This window comes from Talpa occidentalis, unplaced genomic scaffold (assembly GCF_014898055.3).
Source record: "Talpa occidentalis isolate TD23 unplaced genomic scaffold, MPIMG_talOcc4v2.1 talOcc4.16, whole genome shotgun sequence".
Classification (NCBI taxonomy): Eukaryota; Metazoa; Chordata; class Mammalia; order Eulipotyphla; family Talpidae; genus Talpa; species Talpa occidentalis.
The window spans coordinates 3,866,517-3,892,299 of record NW_023601653.1 but is presented as its reverse complement, the minus strand read 5'-3'; the positions used below and the strand labels follow the sequence as shown (position 1 = coordinate 3,892,299).

The window sequence follows — 25,783 nt, the reverse complement described above, 5'->3', positions numbered from 1 at the left end:
AAATCTCTCAAATGCTCCTGGAACACAGATCAGTGAGAGCTTAGTGGGTTACAACCTAAAAGCCTCGAGAGTGGTAACATTTAAACAGCATGGAAAGATTTACCTATTTACATCAAAATCAATTGTTTAATGAGTATTTGAACTGACTTTCAAATTCATGGGCTGTCAAAATGCTTTTTAACTTCCTTGGTGCTTCCTGCTCTTCTTTTAATTATTTTCCTGCCTTTTGGCATTTTTACCAGATGGTGAGAAGAAATGAGAGAGTAATCCAACTGTGGATCAGTCGATTTTGCAAGTTTTTATGAGTGTCAAAAAAGACCAGTAAAGAGGGGTAGATGTTACTGGCCAAAACTGTGACTTCTGAGTCTCTGATTTCAATTTCTATTGATACAGAGAGTGACTGGCTTTACTGTCTGGCCAAGAGGTTATAAATCATCAATGACAAAATCTTAGGCATGGTTGGGGAGAGAAAAAAGAGCATTGCATAATTTCAGCAAAATACTATCAGCTCCGGGCCTCCCCGGTGGCGCAGCAGTTGAGCGCTGGGTTGCGAAGCTGCCCGCGGCCTCAGTGGCGCCGGTTCGATCCCTGGCTGCTCCCCGGCCACCAGAGGAGGGTCCCACCTGGCGCGCAGACCTCTCCTGCCGCCCGCTGCTCCCCTCAGCAGTGTACTTCAGTCCTTCTGCCTGCTCTGCTTCCTGCTCTGGCTCTGGTGAATTCTCTCACCCTCCCGCGCTTCTGACTGTACCCAGTGCATGTATAAACAAAAAACAAACAAACAAATAAATAAAAAAAAAAAAACATGCCTCTAAAAAAAAAAAAAAATACTATCAGCTCCATTATCTCCTTGTATATATAAAAAAGGTGCTTCAAGGTAATACCCATTAAATCCAAGCCACAGATCCTACTCAGATTGCTCACTGAGTGTGAAGATGCTTCTTTTTTCTTTTTGATTTAAGTGGGAATAAGTGTCACCAGGCATCTCTGACAGCAATGATTTATAATGAAGACGGTATGTACAGGAGTCTGACTGCGATGCCCTCTGGTGGTCTAGAGCTTTCTTCCTATCTGCAATCGCAATATTATAAAAACAGAAAACCAACAAACCCCCTGCCACTTCCTATCAAATAGGAACTTAGACAAACTGGAGAAATCTTCTTTGATGTCCATAACCATCACAATCGTCAAGCATTCTACAGAAGCATTTACCCCAGTGCAACCCCATGTTCATGGTGATTCATAAAATGGTTACTAGCAAGATCCTGCCCTCTAGAATGTGCCATCCACCAAAAGCACAGAAATTAGATGTAGACTTGGAGCCAAAGCATGAAGGGGGAGAAATGGGGAGAGTACATGGTTTTGGAAACCTTGTAAGTGGATTAAATAACATACTCAAAGCATCTATTGATAGGTGTTCAATAATGGTAGCTAGTAACATACTTTTAGCATGTGACATTTAAAGATCTCAGCTACCTGCTGGAGGAAATCTAATTTTCAACTCTAAACGCTAACACTTACCTTTGATATGCCTTATTTAACTCTGTGTTTCACAGGGTTGTTTTGAGAATTAAATGTACAGCTCAGCCCCTGGTGTCCAACTTCCTTTCTTCCCTATCATCCTCAGAATGAATTTCTCTTGCAGCTTGTCAACGTAGAGATGAAGAGAGGAAAGAAAATGTTTACAACTCCAACGTGAACATAAAGGACTAGATAGAATGAAGTTTTAAGAACACAAATGTCACACTAGACATATCTTTAGACCTTGGTTTCCTGGAAATTTTTCTTAAAGAAATAAGCAAAGGCCTCCCTGGTGGCGCAGGGGTTAGAGTCTCAGCATTATCAAGCTATCCCCAGTCACTGCGGCATGAATGGTATGAGTTAACCCCAGTTGTTGTATGCAAAAATAAATAAAATAGGGTCTCCCCAGTGGCGCAGCGGGTTGAGCGCCATGCTGTGAAGCTGTCCACAGCCTCTGCAGCGTGGGTTTGATTCCCGGCCGGCCAAGGAGATTTCCACATAACATGGCAGACCTCTCCTGTCTCATCCGCTGCTCCCCTCAGCAGAGTATTTCATCAGTCTGCCTGTTCTGTTCCCTGCTCTGTCTCCGGTGAATCCTCTCACCCTCCCGCACATCTGGCCTGTACCCCAGCTCTCGTATATTTTTTTTAAAAAAAGAATTTATCTTCCTCTTTTCTCCCTGAGTTATACATGTCCTCATTTCCCTCTCCCTTGTAAATAAACCTTTTGTTAATCTTTTGTGTGTGCCTGCAGTTTAAGTCCCCTTTACGCACATGGGTGAGAACCCACAGTCAGGCAACCTGTTTTATATTGGGGTTGCCCTGTAATACTTGGTGTGCTCCTAATTCCAATATTGCCATCTGACCACAGACAGCAGTTCAAGGAAGACCTGGCCTCTCCATGCTTCCAAAGCAGCTCCTGAACATGCATATTACCACCCTCCTCAGAGCTGTCAGCAGTAGACCTTCACGTTTTGTTGTCTGACCCTCATATTGAACATAAAGGCAGAGACTGAGTATTATTCCTCGGCATAATACCTGCAGCTGGCAAGGTGCTCAGATATAGTAGGTAATCAAAATGATTTCCTGAATAAAGGCTGTTCTCAGAACAAGAATTTGCATTTATAAGGTCCCACATAAAGAGTCACTTAGTTGGCTGGCCACTCATTCAACCAGTGAGTTCTACAGAAACTAAAGCAAAACAAGAATGAAGTACGGGGTGGGGGGGGGGCGGGGGTGCTCCCTGGTGGCGCAGCGGTTGAGCGCTGGGTTGCGAAGCTACCCGCAGCTTCTGCAGTGCCGGCTCAATCCCCAGCCGCTGGGCGAGGGTCCCACACGGCGCGCGCAGACCTCTCCTGCCGCCCGCTGCTCCCCTCAGCAGTGTACTTTGGTCCTTCTGCCTGCTCTGCTCCCCGCTCTGGCTCTGGTGAATTCTCTCACCCTCCCGCACTTCTGACTGTACCCAGTGCTTGTATAAATAAATAAATAAATCTTTAAGAAAAAAAAAGAATGAAGTACACGAAAGAACTATAGAAACGATACCACTCAGGTGGATAATACTGGTGACTCCAATTAGAGCAAAGAAATAATAAATTTCCTTAGAGGTTAATAAAAGACAATTAACTAGCAGTACACTTCCAAAAAAAGTGAACTAATAAATCCAAAAAATCTGAAAAACTGATAATCAATAACCAAGAAATCAGCAGAGTGCAGGAATTTAAAAAACATGTAAGTTCACAGCAATCACATCAATTTGATTGCACAGGGGTCAGCACTGTCTTTAGCCAAAAACACTCATGTAACAAGTGGGTGACCACTGCGAGCTGCGCTGCTACCTGAAAGACTAATGTCCTGCACTGAAAGAGCCTGTTCTCTAGGGGAAGACTGAGGTACAGACCACTGCAATTCAACACATAATTTAAATAAACGTAGCAGACGTGATGATGGACACATGCCCAAAATGTTAGGAGTACAAAGGTCTCTGGGGTACACGGGTAGCGGACAACAAATTTCCAGAGGGATCCAGAACAGCTGATACTTGATTTGGGCAGAAAATCACCCCTAACAATATGAAGAGATTCCTGCTGTACCAGAAAGCAGGAACAAAGGCACTGGGGCCAGGCAGCATGGATTCAGAGAGCCATCCTTGGAAACAGGGGCCACAGACTTCCTTTGAGTCTTGTGGAGTGACAACGGAGGTGCAGATAGTTATTCATACAAAGAATTATGCATCCTCAATCTTAAATCCCTCTAGCTTGTAAAAGGAGACGATGCATGGAATGACCCACCCCAAGCCTGCCTTTGGAAGGTTTACTTTTAAGGTCATCTGTGGGACGCATAGTTGACCTACATTTTAAGTCTTGACCCCCATTCATTAAATGCGTGCTCATAGTTAGATTCCGCCTTTAACCTCAGCTAACCCATCTGTGAACGGGAATGAACTATGTATTTCGAGTTATTACAAGGATATCAAGATGTACGCCAATCATTTAGTAGGCACCGATGCAGAGAGCTTTTATTATCCATTTTCATGACCCGATGCGAGCCCAGTTTTCCTTCTCTTTTCATGTCACTACAGACTGGACCTCACTGACTGGATTCCAGTTCTCTGCCCATCTGGGCACTGGTCACATCCTGTGAGGGTGCCTTGAGGGCCATACGTGGCATTGGTGCCTTGTCTGTCCCTCCCTTGATCTTCATATTCATCTCTTAATTTCCTTTCCGTGCTCTCTCTTTGAATAGCAATTTTCTTTCTTTTTTTCGTTTAGCCAACCCACAGAAAAGTTTTATTTTGTCCATTAAGTTTCCCTGAACACAGCTTTCAGCCGCTCTGCCCACCAATATCAGTACTAACCCAGGGCCCTTTCATTTCTGCAGTGGCAAAACCTGGCAGGGTCACAATCAGTTACATTAACAGTCATATACTTGATCAGTAATCATATTATAGTAATAGTCATGGCCAAGATAAAATTTCTCATGTGGCAAGAACCGTGCTAAGCGACTGATATACATGGATGGTGTCATTTAGCCCACACAATCGTGCTATGCAAGTTTATCAAGATCTTTATTTCACAGGAAACTGAGTTGCTGTTACTTATTTATTTAGGATACTGAGTTTTATACCAGTCCAGTAATTGCTGTGTTCACAGCTGGTACAGAGTAGGGCCAGAGACGAACCTAGTTTGGTCTAATTCCAGAACAGTCTCTTCATCATTACACTAGACTTCAGGAAACTTAATTCTAGTCCTGGTTCCAACCAGGCAAGTCATTTGATAGTTCTGTCTCAATTTCCTTGTTAATTAAGTGGGGAGACAGTGTTTGTCCTTCCCTATTTCATGGAGATACTGGAATTATAAACTGAGAAAGTATGTAAGCTTTAAAGCAAATTGCTATATAAATCTAGGCACTGTCATAAGCTTCACTCTGACAGTCCCTCTCCCACAATCATAAAGGGATTTAACTGACATCATTAGCCCTCAAACATCCTCTGAAGTGGGTAGTGAGTATTATTATCTCCACTTATCAAAAAGCTGAAGCACAAGGGGATGACGTAATGTGCTAGTCAGTGGCAGGGCTGGGAATAAAACCCAAGATTCTAACTCCCATTGCTTATGTTCTTATGGTAAATCCTTTTCCTGCATTTCAAACTTAATTGTAAAACAGACAAGAATAGGATATTAGTGTCCACTTCAAAACATAGATTAAATACTTACAGAAATTAAATTTTCTATTGCAGAGACACGATTATAATCTCTAAGGCTCTTAATCCTCACTTTCTAGAAAAACTGCAGGAAGAATCAAAAAGAAAAAATTTCCATTTCCATAGCATAGACTTTAGCACTTTAGTTTTCTCAAATAACTTATTATTAATCAAGGATTACAAAACTGAATGAGTCATTACCTAGTTTCAAGCATGACTCTATAAGCTTCCATAGGGAACACAAAACCTCAGTATTAAACTGTTCTCTCATAAAGTCAGAAATAAAGAAGCATCAAGTACATTTTCATTTCACATCATAAATACCTAAAAAAGCTATATAATTTGACCTGGAAGTTATTCTAACATACTAACCCACAAATACCCTGAGCTCAAAATTCAAGTTCTCAAGTAAACAGCATAATAAAAATGGTAACAAAAGTACATAGGGCACCATTATGACCCTCTGTACAGTAATCAAAATGTTTTGTATGCTTCCCACTTAAATCCCCTCCCCCACCTTATTTTTTTTTTTAAAGATTTATTTTTATTTATTTATACAAGCACTGGGTACAGTCAGAAGTGCGGGAGGGTGAGAGAATTCACCAGAGCCAGAGCGGGGAGCAGAGCAGGCAGAAGAACCGAAGCGCACTGCTGAGGGGAGCAGCGGGCGGCAGGAGAGGTCTGCGCGCCATGTGGGAGCCTCCTCCGGTGGCCGGGAAGCAGCTGGGGATCGAACCGGTGCTGCAGAGGCTGCTGGCAGCTTCGCAGCCCAGCGCTCAACCACTGCGCCACCGGGGAGGCCCCCACCTTCTTATTTTTAAAGAAAATAAGAAGTAGGAATAGGGCCAATTTTCTGGCTTAAATAGGGACAAGCGTTCAGGCTAGTCCCCACATTATTAGCTCTTCCAAATTCTTGTTTCCAAGAACAACACAACAACCTTTCAATGATTATTAGTTTTATAATCACTTATTTTGAAAATACCACAGGGACCAAAGGGAAAATAAGAGAAAAACACTTCCACTCTTAAAATTGAACTAAATGCTGAAGTCTGCTGACATTTAACTACATCCCCCGACACTGACTGAATCAGTATTATAAATGAAAAACCTGTCATTTTGATATAGGGACAAAAACTGAATCATAGGAAGCCAAGGAGCTGTTCTAATATTGAGAGAATTTTGCTTCTTGAGTGGCTTGAGTGTATGGATTCACACCTACCTACACAAGGAAAGACCTATCCCCTTAATATGTGCTGAGGGGGAAGTCTAGAACCTAGAAGAATCCTAGGTTTTCAGAAGGCTTTGTTCTGTCTTTTCTTTAAGGAAAATCTCTGGACTGGTTAATTTCTGTAATTGAAGCCCATCGCATCTCCTATTGGGTCAGGGCATCTAAGGTCTTCTCGAACTTTTTTTTTTTTTTAAAAGATTTATTTATTTTATTTATACAAGCACTGGGTACAGTCAGAAGCGCAGGAGGGTGAGAGAATTCACCAGAACCAGAGCGGGGAACAGAACAGGCAGACTGACAAAGTATACTGCTAAGGGGAGCTGTGAGTGCGGCAGGAGAGGTCTGCGTGCCATGTGGGACCCTCGCCGGTGGCCGGGGATTGAACCGGCCCTGCAGAGGCTGTGGGCAGCTTCGCAGCCCAGAGCTCAACCGCTGCACCACCGGGGAGGCCCAGGTCTTCTCGAACTTTAACATGAGTGTGGGTCACCTCAGGGTCTTGTCAAGATGCACGTCCAACAAGCTCCCAGGTGACATCAATGTGCCACACTTTGAGTAGCAGGACATAAGGCATGTTTCCAAGTAGAAATATTCTCAACCAGATATTTATTCTCAAAACACACAGCCCCTACCAAGATGATATCTTAGAGCCTAAACAAGGTATTTGTGTCTTCTCCCTTTCCTGGGATTTTTACCAGCTGGCTGTAAATCCAAGGTAACAGCTTAATGAAGGGCAACTTTTAAGAATGTGTTTGTGTTGACAGTTTATTGGAACTTGGATGGATGAACATAAAGTCTCAAGTTTTAAAATGAAAGGGTTGATTCAAAACAAATATTTTAAAATTATGTCAAATACTAATGTATAAGTGATGTGCATCAATAGTTTATAAGAAAATCATTTGAGATAAATAATTTTCATTTTCCCCACAAAATAAATAGTTCATATACTAAAGAAGACACCTTTACTTAAGAGAAAAAGCCCAATGAAAATAAAGTCATACCCATGGCAAAGTCACAATATCTTTAGTGAGGAAAATGCCAAGACTGAGACATACAAAAGTGTCTAAGCAGAATTACATGGTATTCAATTCGTCCTAAAACCCGGGTGTGGGTTCAGGGAAAGAGAACAGCCTGTAAATTGAAGAGGACTTTAACTGGAGCGATTATACATGACAGCGAGAGCTCATTCCCCTGCAGACTTGCAGTTTTAGATTTTCAATGTGTTCTTTTCATATGACCTTTAGTCCAACCTCCCCCACAATATATAACCAACCAGCATAAAATGAAGTTGGCGACAGGTCCAGCTGGCTGTCTTCCGTGTTTACCCTTCGAAGCCTTTTCAAGCCAATGAGGGTAAAGTTCGAGATGGAAGGAGCAAGGGTGAAAGAACCACTTCTCCTCAAGCAGGAGGAAGCCCCCTCGGGCACGCCTCAGTGCCTGTGTGCATTCTTCAGCCCCATGACTGTGAAGGTGGCAGCCGTCAGTTTCTCATAAACAAGGAACATGAGAGCAGCCGTGAGCACTGTCTGCAGCAGTTTAGCTTCCAGGCCTTTGTAGAGTCCCATTATCCCAAACCGCCTATGAGGAAAGAGGTTTGAAGAAAATAAAAGGTTTTCTTTATAAGCAAACAATTTGGCAAAAGTTTAACCCTTAGGATCTATCAATGAAAAACAACCAATCAATGGAGGCTTAGATATCAACAGGCTTCTGTTGTCAAAGTACTTATTATCTTTAAAGGTGTTTGGGGACTGAGGAAATTTTAGTATTCATGTGCCCCCAATACTTTGACTTTATAGCCACCATTAATCAGTGGAATGCTGACATCCCTAATGCCAAAATCTGACATCTAATAAAGAACCTTTAGATCTTCAATGCTCTCCCAAATCAATTTAACAGTCTCTAGTGGTAGGGAAGCTGGCAATTGGTTTAGATCATTTTAGCCTCGACAGAAGGGAAACACTACCTGATTCACAGGCTTCCCCTACATTGGATCTTCCAACCCTACCCTGTGGTTCTCAAATTTAGGGCATGTCAGACTCACCTGAATGGCTTGGTAAAACCAGATTGCTGGGTTCACACACAAAGTTTCCAATTCAGCGAGTCTGGGACAGGACTCAAGGATCTGCATTTCTAACAAGTTCCCAGCAACGAGGGGGATGCCATCAGCCTGAGGACCAGCCCATTAGAGCACTGCTCTCCTCAGAGAAGAACGCTTCAGCTAGAGCCAGGAGTTCAGCGTCAGTGATCCCTCCGAACCCGAAAGTTGAGAGCGAACCAATCTCACATGCCAGGTTGTCAGCGACTCCAGAATGCAGACAGTGAAGCTCATCAAGTGTTCTGTTCTGAAGCTATTCTACCTTTTATATATTTGCTGTTATGTGTGAACTTATTCTTATTTGATAAATAGGAATGAAAAGACTTGACCAATGAATTTCTAGTTCACTAACTTAAGTTTCCCCAAGAAAATCCACCTTGGTGTTTACCAAGGCAAGGTCTGCTGTGAAGTAATAGACATACACATGCAATTTTCTGGTCTCTGTCCCCAGACCCGGGCACAGAACTCCTAAAACCCTTATTATTTCCTAAATGATGAGCACCAGGAGCAGCTCTTATTCTAATATTTGGCCTTTGATCCTAGCTCTTGACATAGTTCCTAAAATGCTTGGAATTTCCAGGGTGATAACAGTCCTTTATTCTAATTAGGTGACGCTCAGTGGGCAACCAGATAGGGGCTGGAAAGCCCACAGTTTGCAAAGACCAAACTATGATTAGAAACTTGGCTGAAAATTTTAGTTGCCACCTCCTACTGTCCAGAGAGAGAAGAGGGGCTGGACATGGAGTAATGACGGATCATGCCTACGTGATGAAGTCTCCAAAAACTCCTCCAAGTATGGGGTTCCGAGAGCTTTCAGGTTGGTGAACACATCCACATACTCCAATTCCACAGGGACAGAAGCTCTTGCCCCGGGGACCCTCCCAGGCCTCATCCTATGAATCTCTTCATCTGTTCATCTGTGTCCTTGATCCTATCCTGGTACATGTTAACTATTTCCTTGAATTCTGTGAGCCGTTTTAGCAAACAATCAAATCCAAGGGGAAGGAGGCCACTGTAACCTCTGACCTGCAGCCAAGTCACAAATGGGTAACATGCAGACCTAGTACTTATAATTGGGAGACATCTAAAGTTGGGGTCCCTTTTAGGCGACTGAGTCCTCAACCTGTGCTATCTGATGCTATCTCCAAGCAGTGAGTTAAATTGTAGACAAACAGCTGGTGTCACACAGTATCGCTTGGTGTGGGGGGAACCCCACATGTGGTGACCAGCAGTGTTGGGAGTGAAGTGGCATGTGGGTGCAGCACAGGAGAGATGCCCAGGAGCAGTCAGGCTCTCCATACACCCACTCACAGCAGAGTCTGAAGGTGTGCTGAGAAATGAAGACAGCCAGGTTCCACCCAAGAGGGCAGGCAAGAATCTGTATTACAACAAGTTTTTCAGGTGATTCCTAACCAGAAGTTTGGAGAAGTCTGACGTGGCATACTGCACTGTCCAGTACAGTAGCATAATTTCCCAAAATACTGTCATTTTACACTAAGCCCCTAAAATAAGTAGTGTCTGAGCACAGCTTTGCACAGGAGGGCTGCCACCACCGAGGCAGCAGTGGAGATAAGTAAATCCAATCACATCCTAGCAGAGATGGGTGTTGAAAGGACAAAACAAGGCACATCTACAAAGCTCACCTTACTCTTTGGTGAAGAAGATAAAGAACATTCCGAAGACTCCCCAGTGTTCTGTTTTCTGGGTTTAGTCTGTGACGTCCAAACTGGGAAAGAAGAAAAAGATGACTGTTTATTGCTGCTTTATCTTAATTCCCACTGGTAGAGGAGACCATGCTGGGACAGTGTCTTACAACATGTGGTAACAAAAGTGTCCCTCTGACAGGGGCTGGGACAAAGGGAAGGCACCACACCTAGTATAGGAATCCACACGGACACACAGCACAGGCTACATGCAAACACCGTGTGGTTACTACTATGTTTTCTTTGAACTAAAACTCTTGTTTTGAACTGAGTCCGGCCCCAGTGATGCCTAAAGAGGTGTCAGACACTGATGCCACCAGAAAAACAGGATGTTATCCCAAGCCCAGGAAGAAAGGATATACCTGGGTCAAGATGACCCAGGAGACAACAACTCTGGGAATGACGAAGACCAGCCACCAAGTACAACAGGTTGTTGTGGTGGGAGGGCTGCTTGTGATTAACACTCAGTTTCACACACTGGAAAAAGGTAAGCTTGCGATGAGATGTTAGAAGGGGTTTTGGGGTAAAATATCCCATTCTGGCTTTCTGACAACAAAGTATGGGCTATAGATTCAGTTCCTGTTCAACTGGCTTCTGGCAGCGATAGACAGCCTGACCCTGTTACACAATCAGTACACAGGTCCCATTAATTCTCTTTTTCAATGAGATAATGCAATGAAATATGTGAAAATAGGTGGAGGCTGCCAGCACCTTTCACCTGTATTAATGAAAAGGCATCTTACCTGACAGCGCCCTCCCAAGTTTGCGCCTAACCTTCTGAACAAACCTGGCCACACAACAGTCACAGCAATCTTCTGAAATTGTAAATCTTATCACATTCCTCCTCAGTTTAAAGCCCTTCAGTGGCTTCCCACTGTGGTGAGAAGAAAATCTGGTCCTCACCTATGGCCTCCCTGCTACTTTTCCAGTCTCTTCCTGAGCCAATCTTAGCCCAGCCACCTTTTAGGTCAGAGGACTCACCAAGCTCTCGGCACATCATGCTTCCCCACGTGGAACAACCTTTCCTCCACTCTTCACACAGCTGGGTCCTTATCATCCTCTAAGTCTTGATTTACCTGCACCTCCTCACAGGAGCCCATCCCCAAAATACCTCTCCCCTCTCCACGGAGTCACAGAATGCCAATCACTCTATAGCTCTTGATGTGTAATTACCTATTTATTTATTTATTTATTTATACAAGAGTTGGGGTACAGGCCAGAGATGTGGGGGGTGAGAGGATTGCTTCATAGTGCGGTGCTTAACCCCTTGCGCCACCAGGGAGGCCCATAATTACCTATTTATTTTGCTTATTTGCCTGTTCATTCTCTCCTCTGTTACCTCCATGAGGACAGAGACTATAACTGTTTTATTCACCAAGTGTACCCAACTCACAGAGTGAGGCTTAATTATTATGTCAATGAATAAATAACCAAATGAATTTAAAAAACCCAACAAATAGGAATCTGAAAGTACTTCAGAAAAGTAAAATCCTTAATCTCTCCTGAATGAACTAAAGGAATCATATTCCTTAAAGAGCCCTAATCCACACATGGGTTTTCTGAGACACCATGGAAGAAACTGCAAACCAAATAGGAAACCAAGTGATCGCCAACCTAGTTAGCAAATTAGCAAACGAGTGGAAAAACGGAGGGAACGCTCCAACATGCCAAGTGAACACTTTCTTGCTTAATGAACATTGCTTTAAACAGAGAAACCGCATGTTTTAGTATTTTGCAGGACTACATGCAGGGAGAACCCCAGCACTCACTCTCAGAATTGACTGCACAGTCTGCATGGGGTAGGTGGCTGTGGTGGCGATTGCTTTGGCTATTGCACCAATGATGAACACATCCAAAGAAGAAAGCTGGAAACCAAAGAAAAAACAAACCACATCAATCCAAACAACAACGAGCTATCAGAGATTATTATTTGCTGCTTTTAAAATCAGGGATTACCTTCATTCGTTTCTTTAAAATCTGCCGTTTTAAACCTTCATAGAACATGAATTGAATAGCTGGATTGAAGACCAATAGCAAGGAGGGAAATGTGCCATTCCATAAAGCCAAGATTCCTTCATCTCGAATGATCTGGTGGAAAGCATCTGAGCAAGACATCAAGGACATTTGATGACAATTTCCGAACCAGAGAAGACAGTGTGAATTCTCTTCATGTGTATGCAAAATACAAACCATAATGATTCTATCATGCTTTCCTTCTCACAAATCAAATTTTAGGAGGTAGTTCATCAGTTAATTATTTTTTTAATATATTTTTTAAAAGATTTATTTATTTATGCATACAAGAGCTGGGGTACAGGCCAGAGATGCAGGGGGTGAGAGGATTCACCAGAAACAGAGTGGGGAACAGAACAGGCAGACTGACTGAAATACACTGCTGAGGGGAGCAGCGGGCAAGAGAGGAGAGGTCTGCTCGCCATGTGGGTTTCTCTCTGGCAGGCTGGCCGGCCGGGGATCGAACTTGTGCTACAGAGGCTGTAGATTGCTTCACAGTGCAAGGCTTAACCCCTTGCGCCACCAGGGAGGCCCTCAGTTAATTATTTTTTGATAGAAAGGTGACAATAGAGTCACCGAGTTATCAAGAGACCAATTTCATTTTTACAAACATGGAATGCTTCACCACCTGGCATATCATCCCTGTGCAGTGACCAAGCTAATCTTCTGTCTCCTTCCAATTTTAGCACATGGTGCTGCCTAAGCGAGCAGAAGAGACCAATTTCAATCACTGGCAACTTTTCTTGGCAATCTGGGGCTAAAATGTCAAGTTTTTGTAAGTAATAATCACCCCTGGAAACTCTGTTATTATGGAAAAGTGTGAACTGATAGTCGCAATGTTTCACAAATCAGTCCAGTACAACAAAAGGTAAGAGGGTTTCCCTAGAGTCCACTTTATAGGGCTGCCTATAAGAAAACCACTGTTCTCATTGCAAAGATGGAAATACATGAAAGGAGAACCTGCAATGTGATACTATTAAAAAGCAGAAGCTTGAGGGTATCAGACATTCATCTAGTATCTTTACCCAGAGGTAACACTAGAAAGAAAAGTATAGATGATCCCTTAGAAATATTCACCCCTCCCACACAGTTTACCCTACTTTCTCTATCATCTTTGGGATTGGTCATTGGCTGTGCCTTAGGCAGATGAATGTTAGGAGACAAGATGCCAAAGGGGCTTGAGTAGGTTTGCATCACTGGGCATATGTGTCTTATTTGTTTCTGCCTTCACACCAAGAATATGCTCAGCCTGGTCCCAGGAAAAGGACGAGACTTGTGGAGTCTCTGCCCCAGCACAGTGACCACAGCTGCGCTGAGTCAAATTCCCATTAATGGGCCTCCCTGGTGGTGCAGGGGCTAAAACGCAGCACTATGAAGCTATCTGCAGTCACTGCAGCACGAGTTCAATTCCCGGCCAGGCAGGTGACACACATGGCACAGTAGACCTCTCCTGACTCTCCTGCTGCTCCCCTCAGCAGTGTACTTTGGTCAATCTGCCTGTTCTGCTCCCCACTCTGTCTCTGGTGCATCCTCTCACCCCCCCCCCACCTCTGGCCTGTACTCCAGTTCTTGTATGCATAAATAAATAAATCTTTTAAAAAAAAGCCCCATCAATCCACAGACACATGTACTAAACATGCTTACTGCTGGACATTGAGATTTGTGGTTACCTGTTATTCAGCTTTATTTGTATTTATTTGTAATGAGAGGCGGGAGGAGGGGAGAAGGGGAAGTTTTAAACAGGAACTCAGCCAAGAGACACTTACCAATGATACCTTTGTAGTTGGTTGGTACAATGTCTTCATTCCTAAATTTTGCCCCCTGCAGCTTCAGTCTGGTGTTTACCACCCAGAGCGGAGTTGTTAGCAACACATTCACCACCCCTTCAAAAAAAAGAGAGGCAAAGGGATAGCAAAATGTAACCTTTTAAGCTTTGTTGCCTTATGTTGGACCACACACAGGTGTTTCATTTACACCTCTGCCATTGACCTACCAGGAGCCCCACATAAGAAATCTCTGTGCGACACAAGCCACCACAATGACAAGCAATTCAGAAGCCTTGCTGATGGTAAAACTGCTTACAGCAGTGCGGCTCTACAGAAAAGAGTAATGAATTTCCTCTTGTATAACAGAAGACAATCTATTTGTCAACTGATAGGCATCCAAAGTAATAATTTTGATATACAAGTTTTAAACATTTTAAAATAGGGCTTTAAGTGAGGTGAAGTTTCTTATTTGATCACATGCTTAATTCCATGATAAGATCCAAAAAGGCAGTTTACACGGATCACATAACAGCTCACGTGGTTTTAAATGCGTATCGTGCTAGTGACAGGAGGGAGACAGTGGTGATATCTGGAAGTGCTTCAGTGGGTACTAGGGACTCGGGAAGAGCTCCTCATCACCTAGGGAGTCAGGACAGGCAGGCAGCAAGCACAGAACACCTGAAGCAGCTTCACAAGCATCATGATCCTTACAAGCTTAAGGTTGGGGCTCTCGGCCCCCCCAGGTTGCCTCAGAGTGGAACAATGCAATGAGTGAAGGGCTTCTTTTTTGAAAACACATGATCTCAAGTTAATACCATCTTGAGATATTAAAATATTCCTCATCAGTCCTGAAATGATTAAAAACACAAAAACAAAATATACCAGAGAGTTGTAACAAAATGCCTGACACATTGTAACACTTACTTTATATTTGCTTGTAAAAATTTAACAAATGAACCCATGAACCAACTCCGCAAACAGCTTCAGAGCTACCTGGCTCTGGCCATGCTGAAGACCCAAAAGGCACAACCCCAGGGAAGGGAAATCTTTGAATAAAAGTAGTTTAGACACAAAAGGAGAAAGAAAGTTTTGATATGAGACCTCAAAATAGACCACCGAAAACAGAGTGACCAAGCACAAACTTGGTGAGACAGTCAAGTGATCCAGAGTCTGCTTTTCCATTTGTTTCACACAGTTGCGAGAGGAAGAGATCTTGCTACCTCTCTCTCTTTTTTTAAAGATTTATTTATTTATTTATACATGCACTGGGTACAGTCAGAAGTGCGGGAGGGTGAGAGAATTCACCAGAGCCAGAGCGGGGAGCAGAGCAGGCAGAAGGACCGAAGTACACTGCTGAGGGGAGTAGCGGGCAGCAGGAGAGGTCTGCGCGCCATGCGGGACCCTCCTCCGGTGGCCGGGGAGCAGCCGGGGATCAAACCGGTGCTGCAGAGGCTGCAGGCAGCTTTGCAACCCAGCGCTCAACCGCTGCGCCACCGGGGAGGCCCTTGCTACCTCTCTTTAGGGAGCATTATGTGAAAACATATTTCTCAAAATAATATTCTCAAATTATCGTGCAAGTTGTATTTATTACATTTTCATAGATTCATGTAACACCAAGGAGTCATTTTGGGTTACAATTTAATATATTCATATTGACACGAGATCAGAACCTGAAAAAATCTTACATAGATATCCTTGCTGGTCTCATTTTTAAAAAGCACCAAAGAGACCAAGAGAAAAGAGTATCAATGCATGCTCTTTTGCCAGGCCTTAGAGAGCACTCCTACTCAGCATAACACACATCCCCAGACAGAAAACTCAACAGCCAGAAAAACCAGACCGGAGAGTGCTACTGAACTGTCTAACATGAAGAAGAAACAGGGGAGTTCAGGACCAAAGATGACAAGCTTCCTGGATACTGACAGGCAAGGTGTACATACCTTTCTAAACAAATAAAATAGGCTGTCCATTAAAAAAAATCACTAGAAATCAAAATTCCCTTCATGTTCAAGAGGTAGCCACACATAAAACACTTCAGAGGCAATGTAGCCAAGATTAGGATTTAACTATTATTTAAAATTCTGCTTTCATGCCCCCAGTATTAACATGAACTGAATGACTAAGGATTCTAAGAACAATCTCTAGTACAAAAATGCACTACAGCACTTACAGAAAAGAATATACAGTTCCTGTAAAACATTTTGCATTTCAAAGCTTTTTTTTTTTTTTAAAGTTTTATTTATTTATTTATACAAGCACTGGGTATAGTCAGAAGCGCGGGAGGGTGAGAGAATTCACCAGAGCCAGAGTGGGGAACAGAACAGGCAGACTGACGAAACACTGCTGAGGGGAGCAGCGTACGTGGCAGGAGAGGTCTGTCGCACCATGTGGGACCCTCTCCTGTGGCTGGGGATCGAGCTGGCCCAGCGCTCAACCGCTGCACCACCAGGGAGGCCCTATTTCAAAGCTTTTTATCTAAGAAGTTCAAGTACTTTATCTTCTAAAGTAGATGGAGACATATTTTTAAACCACTATCATTTTATACGTTGTGGGAAAAGACATTCAAAATACTTAAGGCTACAAAACTTCACTGAAACTTGCAACCTACACAATCAAGCAAAGGCCAATATTCCACAGAGGAAAAACAAGTGTATAAGTGCCTGATAGATACAGCTGAAGGATAAGATACACTGTTCTTTCCTATGAGTCTTTTTTATGAGCCTATGGAGAAAATCCTTCTGCCCAGTTCCAACTGTGGCTATTACTTCAGCTCTAAAACATGAACACCAATGTTCACCTATTTAAGGACTGGAGATTTTTTTTTCTCTTCCACTTCAAATGATTGTTTTCTGTCTTTACTTTCCTCTACAAAGAATCACTTACAAGAAGATAGAAGCATAATTGAGAGAAGGAACAGTAAGTTATACTGAGGACACTCACTAAAATTACTGACTGATGAAAGTAATAGTTGTAACAGTTATTTACTTCTGAAATCTCTGAAACAATTTTACCTCAGTGAATCTTCTTTGTTAGGAGAGAAAACAAAGATGAAGTATCCAATTGGGTATGCACTTGGAAATATTTGCAGTGACCACTGATGATAGAAAATGGCAATCAAGCTCACTAATCTAATCACCCCTCCTCTCTATGAGGGAATGAAACTTGATACACAAGGGAAACAAACCTGCCTGACCAGAGTTAAGGCCAGAGGGCAGGAAAATCATTTTGAATTTTAACAATAACACCAGTGGCATTCAAAAGGAGTTATTGGCAAAAATCCCAAGTTCATAAAAGTGGCAAATATCTTTGTCATTCAAGTTATCTGTAAAGTTCTTTTCCCAAATTCTTCCCCAGGGTATTAAACTATATGTCTTTTTTTTTCCCCTGTGAAAATAAGGAATAATAAATTTTTAAGTTTCAACCAGAATTTGAAAAATAATAATGGTTCTTAGTTATCCTTGGAGATTATGACATTCATTTCTACAATGATTATAATACAATGACAGAGCTCACAGCAGGAAAAGACTGTTCTAATTATTATATGAATGTGTAGGTATTAAGATTTAAAACATATTATCAGAAGTTTAAAATTCACGAAAGTAATTTCCAAAGAATTTCCTACCCCAGAAGAAAAGAAGACTTACAAACAGACAACCTATGATTAATTTGCCAAGGGCCTTTCAACTGGGCTTGAGAATTCCTTGTTGGGGTAGCAGGGTTCTATTGTGTAGGATGTATAGTAGTATCCCTGGCCTCTACCCACTAGATGCCTGTACCACCGCCCCCCCAAATCCATATACCCCATGCCCTCCCAACCCTGCTCCAATTGTGACAATCAAAACTCCAAACATTGGCAATATCTCCAAACAGTGCCATATTTCCTTTTTTTTCTTTCTTCTTTTTTTAAAGATTTATTTATTTATTTATACAAGCACTGGGTACAGTGAGAAGCGCAGGAGGGTGAGAGAATTCACCAGAGCCAGAGCGGGGAACAGAACAGCCAGATTGACGAAATACACTGCTGAGGGGAGCAGCAGGCGCGGCAGGAGAGGTCTGTGTGCCATGTGGGACCCTCGCTAGTAGCCGGGGATTGAACTAGCACTGCAGAGGCTGTGGGCAGCTTCGCAGCCCAGCACTCAACCCCTGCGCCACCAGGGGAGGCCCACATTGCCATATTTCTGTGGGTCAAAATCAGTCTCAATTGAGAACCACTGATTATGTTTTTGAAAGTCTGAAAAGATGGGAATTCACTCTCCTTCCCAATGTCTTATTTGTTTCAAGAGCTGTTAGAAATTTTATTTTTACTGATATTAAATCTACCTTCTTAGTGTTAACTGGAAACATACATGAGATTAGTGGTAGCTTTTTGGATGAGGTATGAACCAGCATTTCTGAAATGCTTTATGTATTTTAGGCTGAGATGTGCACAGGGCCAGTCCCTCTCCCACAAGTCATTCAGCTGTGAGTGCTCACCTAATACACTCTGTGTATCTGGTATGTGCTAAGTCCTATTCTAGATGCTGGAAATAAAGTAGAAAATAAGAATTGAAAATCCCTGTCCTCATGAAGTCTTCATTCTAATAGTTTAAGACAAGATAAGTGAGTAAAATATGTAGCAAGTTAAAGGATAGGGTTAAGGAGAAAATTTAACCAGAGAAGGGGGATAGACAGAGAAGGGGGACAGGGTATTGGGGATAGAGAGGAACTCTATTTTAGACAGTATGGCCATTTAGGGAAAGATCTGAAGGAGGCGAGGGGGTGACTCATACAGTTAGCAAGCAGAGGCAATAGCAGGTACACTGGCCCTGAGGCAGAAGTATGCCAAGAATGCTCAGGAAGGAGAGGCCCAGTGTGGACACGGGTGCAGAGGTATAAGTGAAGAAAAGAACAGAGAGCCAGGTCACAGAGGGCTTTGTAGGAGAAAGCAAGGGCTTTGGCTTTTACTGAGTGAGACGGGGAAGCAAATGGAGGGCTCTAAACAGAGCACTAACGTGATCTCATGTAAGTTTTAACATGATCACATTGGCAGTTGTGCTCAATATAGTTTGAAAGGAGCAAAGGAGGAAGAAGGACATCAAGCAACAGTGGAGACAAGTGGCTATATTCTGGATACCACACAGAGACTAAATCCTTTCATACTCAGTGCTGGTTTCATTCGCATACAACTTGTCTTAGGCTTGGTTTAATGCTTTAGTGATATGATCTGGAATACTTTTAATTATAAACAAGGACTCCTGTATTTTCATTTTACACTGAGTCCTATATATTATGTAGCCAGTCTTGTTCATGTTAAATATATCATGTGAGCCTCAGTCCAAAAAAAATCATAAACGTAAACAGGGGAGGTAATGTAGTGTGTTTTTAAAAAAAGAGATCTTAGGTTCCATGAGTCCTAGGTACAGGTTACTCCATAGGAATAATTGATTTTCTCTGTATTAAAAAGATAAAGATAAGCCAAGTCAGCCCAGAAATAAAACGCCCTGTATATGATAACTCATCTTCCACAGGGTGCCAAGAGCACTGAGTGGGCAAAGCACAGTCTCAAACAACTGGATACATGTGAAATTGTGGAGATGGACTCTTACTTCACATCACATATAAAAATGAACTCCATATGGATTAAAGTTCTAAACGTAAGACCGAAAAATATAAAGTTAGCAATGACTTCTCGAACACAATACCAAAGTATCTCAAAGAAACAAAAATAGATAAGACTAATTTTAAAGTATCAAAGGACATGACCAAGAGAGTAAAAAGCAAGTCACTGTATCTGGATAAGGGGCTCATATCTAGACTATACAAAGACTATCTACAACTCAACAAAAAAAAAAAAATCACGTAGCACAATTAAAACATGGGCAAAGGATTTGAACATTCTCACAGATGACAAACAAATGTCCAACAAGCACGTGGAAAGATGTCCAACATCACTCATCACCAGAGCAACACAAATCAAAACCATGGTGAAACAGGGCCTCCCTGGTGGCACAGCGGTTGAGCGCTGGGTTGCGAAGCTGCCCACAGCTTCTGCAGCGCCGGTTTGATCCCCAGCTGCTCCCCGGCCACCGGAGGAGGGTCCCACATGGCGCGCAGACCTCTCTGGCCGCCCGCTGCTCCCCTCAGCAGTGTACTTTGGTCCTTCTGCCTGCTCTGCTCCCCACTCTGGCTCTGGTGAGTTCTCTCACTCTCCCGCGCTTCTGCCTGTACCCAGTGCTTGTATAAATAAATAAATAAATAAATCTTTAAAAAAAAAAAAAAAAACAAAACCAAAAACCAAAAAACAAAAACCATGGTGAAATATCATCCTACACAGATTAGAATGGCTACTATTGAAAAAAACAAAAGTACAGGTGATGACACAGAAAAATTGGAACCTCATGCACTGTTGGTAGGATGGTAAAATGGCAGAAAACAGTATGGTGGTTCTTCACAAAATAAATTAAAAAACTATGTTATGATCTAGCAATCTCACTTCTGGGTATATATCCAAAAGAACTGAACACAGGACTCTAAAGAGATGTACTTAGCAGCCACTGTTCATAATAACCAAGTGGTGGATACAACCTAAATGTCCACTGGTAAATTAAAGGATAAACAAAATGTACTACAGAGAGACAGACAGACAGACAGACACACCAGAATATTCAGCCTTAGAAAGGAGAAAATTCCTTTCACATGTTACAACATGGATAAACCTCGAAGACATTACAATGAGTGAAATAAGCCAGTCACTAAAAGATAGACACTGTATGATTCCACTTATAGGAGGCATATAAACGAGTCAAATTCATGAAACAGAAAGTAGAGCGGCTGTTGTCAAGGGCAGGGGGAGGTGGAAAGGGCACTGCTATTAATGGGTAGAGTCTGAGACTTGCAAGTTGAAAATATTCTGGAGCTCTGTTCCACAACAATGTGAACTTACATTCTTGAAGTGCAACTTAAAGATAGTTGAGGTAGTAAATTTTATGTTATATGTCTTATAACACACAAGCAAAGTCAGTGTGAACTACATGCTTTGTAGCATTACATTATGCTAAAATAATCTAGAGGATATGTGAGCCTTAAGATGCTAAAACATAAAAGTATTTTCAATCAAGAAAATTGTTACCTGCAACAAATCCAACTACCAGATCTTTTCCAGTAGTAGAACGTTGGCCTTTGACCCAGACGGCTTTGAGGCTATTAAAAGTGTAGAAATAGACAAAATTGGAGCAGCAGAGACTGGAGATAACTGGAAACCATCCTCGATATGGTGCCAGGCTAGGTGGAAAAAACACAATAAGCAAAATAAAGATGATGGACAAAAGCCAATAAAAATGGACAGAGAAAGTTCTAGGAAAGGCTGAATCATTCACGTATTCTCAAAGTTCACTCCACATTACAATGCACTCCAAAGTGTACAAACCCCTTACATTCTGAAAGACGCTCAAACCAAGAAATCCTTCTTAGCATAGAGAAACAATATACATTCAACAACGAATTTGCTGATTTTTTTTTAAAGATTTGTTTATTTATGCATAAAAGAGCTGGGGTACAGGCCAGAGAAGCAGGGGGTGAGAAGATTCACCAGAGACAGAGTGGGGAACTGAACAGGCAGACTGACCAAAACACACTGCTGAGGGGAGCAGCGGGGAGACAGGAGAGGTCTGCCGCGCCATGTGGGTTGCTCCCTGACCGGCCGGGGAACGAACTTGGGGTGGTGCAGAGGCTGCGGACAGCTTCATAGTGCAGTGCTTAACCCTTTGTGCCATCACAGAGGCCCCAATTTGCTGATTTCCCCCCTCTGATTGCCTTTAGTAATGTCCTTATGTAAAATCAGAAATAATTTCTCCATGGCTGTTAGTTAATAGAGCATCACTCACATTTTATTATAGGGCAAGAACATTTAAAAGGAAATAAATACAGAAAATAAGTACAAAAACATTATGGGGACATGTTATAATGGCACAGGAACTAGACCTGCAGGGGTTCCCACTAGTCACACCTGGACAATCTGAGCACCAAAATAACAAAATATAACAGTCATTATAAGCCACTGAAAAAAATAAGAACTTTTGAATCTTTACTGATAACTAAATAAAGTACCTCCCATGGACTGTGTAAAATTACACTCAAATTGAAGCAGACTTAAAATCAGAAACATTCTAGGGGCCTCCCTGGTGGCACAAAGGGTTAAGCACAGCACTATGAAGTTATCTGTAGGCCTCTGCAGCATGAGTGCAATCCCCGGCCGGCCAGGGAGCAACCCACATGGCAAGGCAGACCTCCCCTGGCTCGCCCGCTGCTCCCCTCAGCAGTGATTTTCAGTCAATCTGCCTGTTCTGCTCCCCACTCTGTCTCTGGTGAATCCTCTCACCTTCCCACACCTCCAGCCTGTACCCCAGTTCTTGTGTGCATAAATAAATAAATCTTTTTTTAAAAAATCAGAAACATTCTATTTTCCAAAAAGGTAGAAGAGGACTATATTCTTTTAAAGCATCAGGATCATAGGGGCTTTGACCTATTGTATCTTATTCTCAAACTGTTCCGGAAAAAACTCTGGGTAGGGTGGGTGTGTGAAAAAGAGAGAAGGGGAAAGGAGGAAAGCAGGCGCACAAACGGTAAAAAAATAACAGGAAAAGAATAATGCTAATAATAGGGGAGTCTGGGTAAAGCATATACTAGTATTCTTTGTAGTATTTTTAGTTCTGCAACATTTTGTATATTTGAAGTAAGTTCCAAATAAAAAGTGAAAAAAGGGCCTCCCCTGGTGGCACAGCGGTTGAGTGCTGGACTGCGAAGCTGCCCGCAGCCTCTGCAGCGCCAGTTCGATCCCTGGCTGCCAGCGAGGGTCCCACATGGAGTGACAGACCTCTCCTGCTGCCCGCTGCTCCCCTCAGCAGTGTACTTCGGTCCTTCTGCCTGTTCTGCTCCCCGCTCTGGCTCTGGTGAATTCTCTCACCCTCCTGCACTTCTGACTGTACCCAGTGCTTAGATAAATAAATAAATAAATCTTAAAAAAAAAAAAAAAAAGTGAAAAAAAGCAGCACATAATGTGTGTGAATGAAGTGAACGATGACCTCCTGTGGCTTACCACACATAAAACAAAGCTCTGGTTTCATGGAAGACTATACAATGAAGCATCACAATAGCCAACTACAGAACTTTAAGGACATGAAAACAATTATGTACTTACAACTCAGACAATTACACACTCAAGACACGCTACAGCTATGAGGACAGCTAGATAGTGAGTGCACAGAGGCCCCGAGCCTCCTGTAGGCGGCTCTGACTCATGAAGATGAGCGGGTAGTACTCACAGGCCTTCTTCTTTAATGATCTCCAGAAGCACCATGTGGGTCGTTTTGGACTTTCTTTTCTCATCAACTACAAGATCAAAGAGCAAACATTTAAACTACATCCTCTGAGAATAATTATCTTCAGCACCAGCAAGTTTCACTGAAATGCCGTTTACCTCCCCTGAGCAACCTCCTACCCTATACTTTGACCTCCCTAGTCCACCTCAGAGCTCAGTGATGCCCCGTGTGATTATGTGCTAAATTCCCAAGTGTAGATTCCATGCATTTTGTCTGCCACTCATGAACCAAAAAGCATTTTCATTCAACAGTTAATTTCCAAAGTAAAAGATGTGACAAGAGAAAGTTATTTCTTATATTTCATAAGGCTCATTTTTTTTTTCAAGTGAAATATATATTCTCATTTTTACCTTAACATCTTATAAAAGAGAGAAGAGATACATTTCCATCTCCTTTTTAGAGAAGAGGCTGCAGACACAAAAACTATGAAGGCTGCATATAATGAACAGCAGAGTAAATATTAAAACCTAAAGGTTTTAATAATAATAATTTAATAAATAAAAGGTCTCAAAAAGGATGACAAGTCTGTCAACCCTGTCAACAAAATTTACCTCGATCACATTTCCTACCTACATTGGAAGAATATTTTGAAAACATTAAAAAAAGAACCAATTTCCTAAGACTTAAAAGTGGCACTGCTGGGCCTCCCCAGTGGCGCAGCAGTTGAGCACTGGGTTGCGAAGCTGCCCACAGCCTCTGCAGCGCTGGTTCGATCCCCGGCTGCTCCCCGGCCTCCGGAGGAGGGTCCCACATGGCGCGCAGACCTCTCCTGCCGCCTGCTGCTCCCCTCAGCAGTGTACTTCGGTCCTTCTGCCTGCTCTGCTCCCCGCTCTGGCTCTGGTGAAGTCTCTCACCCTCCCACGCTTCTGACTGTGCCCAATGCTTGTATAAATAAATAAATAAATAAATCTTTAAAAAAAAAAAAAAAAGTGGCACTGCTATGGCTTGTGGGATGGCATATTAGGAAAGCTGCAGAAGGCAACCTTGCAATAACTACAATTACAAATGCATTTACCGTCTGATACAGCAATCTCACGAACTTGCAGAAATTAAGCGGCATATGAATAAATTTGTTCTGTAAGAGGAAAAACCCAAAACTCTACAATAGGGGACAGGTAATCAGTCATGATGCAGTCATACCATGGAATGAACTACAGACAGAAGAAAGGATGAAGAAACTCCAATGTATTGAGTTTCATACAGTGTAGTTTGAAACTACACTGTTAAGTAAAAACTACACTGTTAAGTAAAAAATATAAGGTACAAAACAGTGTGTAAAATATGTTTTTATTGTATAAGGGAGAAAATTGGGCCTCCCTGGAGGCGCAAGGGGTTGGGCACCGCACCATGAAGCGGTCCGCAGCCTCTGCAGCACAAGTTCAATCCCCGGCTGGCCAGGGAGCAACCCAAATGGCGCAACAGACCTCTCCTGCCTCGCCCGCTGCTCCCCTCAGCAGTGTATTTCAGTCAGTCTGCCTGTTCTGTTCCCCACTCTGTCTATGGTGAATCCTCTTACTCCCCGGATCTCTGGCCTGTGCCCCAGCTCTTGTATGCATAAATAAATAAATCTTAAAAAGAAAGAGAGAGCGAGAAAGAGAGAGAAAGAAAGAAAGAGAAAGAGAGAGAGAGAGAGAGAGAAAGAGAGAAAAGAATATGTACCCTTGTTTGCTTGTTAGCCTATAAAGAAACTCTGCAAGGCTATCTGAGAGACTAATAAAGACAATATCTGCCAGGGAGAGGAAAGGGCAGCCAGAGCAAGCTCTCCACGATACTAGACACCTTCTCATGTAGCTTAGTTTTTAAACCACATGAAATTATGACCTATCCAAAAGTTCTAAACATAATTAAAAATAGTAGTCACAAAGGTTTCTAATGCAAGAATTTGCTTGTTCTAAGCTAATCTTACATTTCAAACTTACATTACAAACTTACATTACATTACAATTACAAACTTACATTTCATGTAAGTTCTGGCATAAGCTTGTAATTTCAAGTTGAAAAACACTGAGAGGAAAACATGCAGGAGTTAAAAGAGAGCTGCACAGTCTTAAAAAGCCAGAGGCAAGCAGGGACTACATGCCTAGATGAGCGGTGATGGTGGGTAACTGGTGCCACTGTGTTTCTTCTTCTTCTTTTTTTTAAATGTACCACTAACAAAAACACACATGGTGCCTTTAAAAAGTCATGCGGTTTATTAGAAAGAATTGTAAGATTTCAAAAAATTAATGCAGGCCCACTCAGCTTCTCTCAGATTAGGAAGTGACTGAGGCTGTGACATTCATGAATGCCTTCCTGTTAATAAGAAAACGGAGATGATACCAGTATCTAAAGAGCAGTGGGTCGCTAACGAAACATAACATGCGTAAGTTAATTTAGAACTTAGTAGATAAATACGTTTGCATCCTGAC

The 25,783-nt window shown here is 42.4% G+C and overlaps 1 protein-coding gene and 1 non-coding gene across 7 annotated transcripts in view; both read right to left on the bottom strand.

Moving 5' to 3' along the window:
- Positions 1-25,783, bottom strand: part of SLC25A17 (solute carrier family 25 member 17) — a 46,299-nt gene that overhangs the window by 2,201 nt on the left and 18,315 nt on the right. For 3 of the 6 annotated variants that reach the window (XM_037513497.2, XM_037513499.2, XM_037513498.2), the window contains exons 3-9: positions 23,319-23,385; positions 21,128-21,279; positions 14,020-14,136; positions 12,197-12,342; positions 12,010-12,105; positions 10,181-10,263; positions 6,865-8,020 (exon numbers count right to left, since the gene is read on the bottom strand). In XM_037513497.2, the coding sequence (XP_037369394.1) occupies positions 7,873-8,020; positions 10,181-10,263; positions 12,010-12,105; positions 12,197-12,342; positions 14,020-14,136; positions 21,128-21,279; positions 23,319-23,385 (809 nt within the window). In that variant the 3' untranslated portion in view covers positions 6,865-7,872. Of the gene's footprint in view, positions 1-1,518; positions 1,643-5,230; positions 5,303-6,864; positions 8,021-10,180; positions 10,264-12,009; positions 12,106-12,196; positions 12,343-14,019; positions 14,137-21,127; positions 21,280-23,318; positions 23,386-25,331; positions 25,658-25,783 lie in introns of those variants that run through there. The other 3 variants (XR_005125679.1, XR_005125680.1, XM_054696019.1) reach the window with 3 other exon arrangements.
- Positions 12,859-12,962, bottom strand: LOC119248564 (U6 spliceosomal RNA). The gene has a single exon (XR_005125980.1). It is a non-coding gene; the product is annotated as a U6 spliceosomal RNA (small nuclear RNA).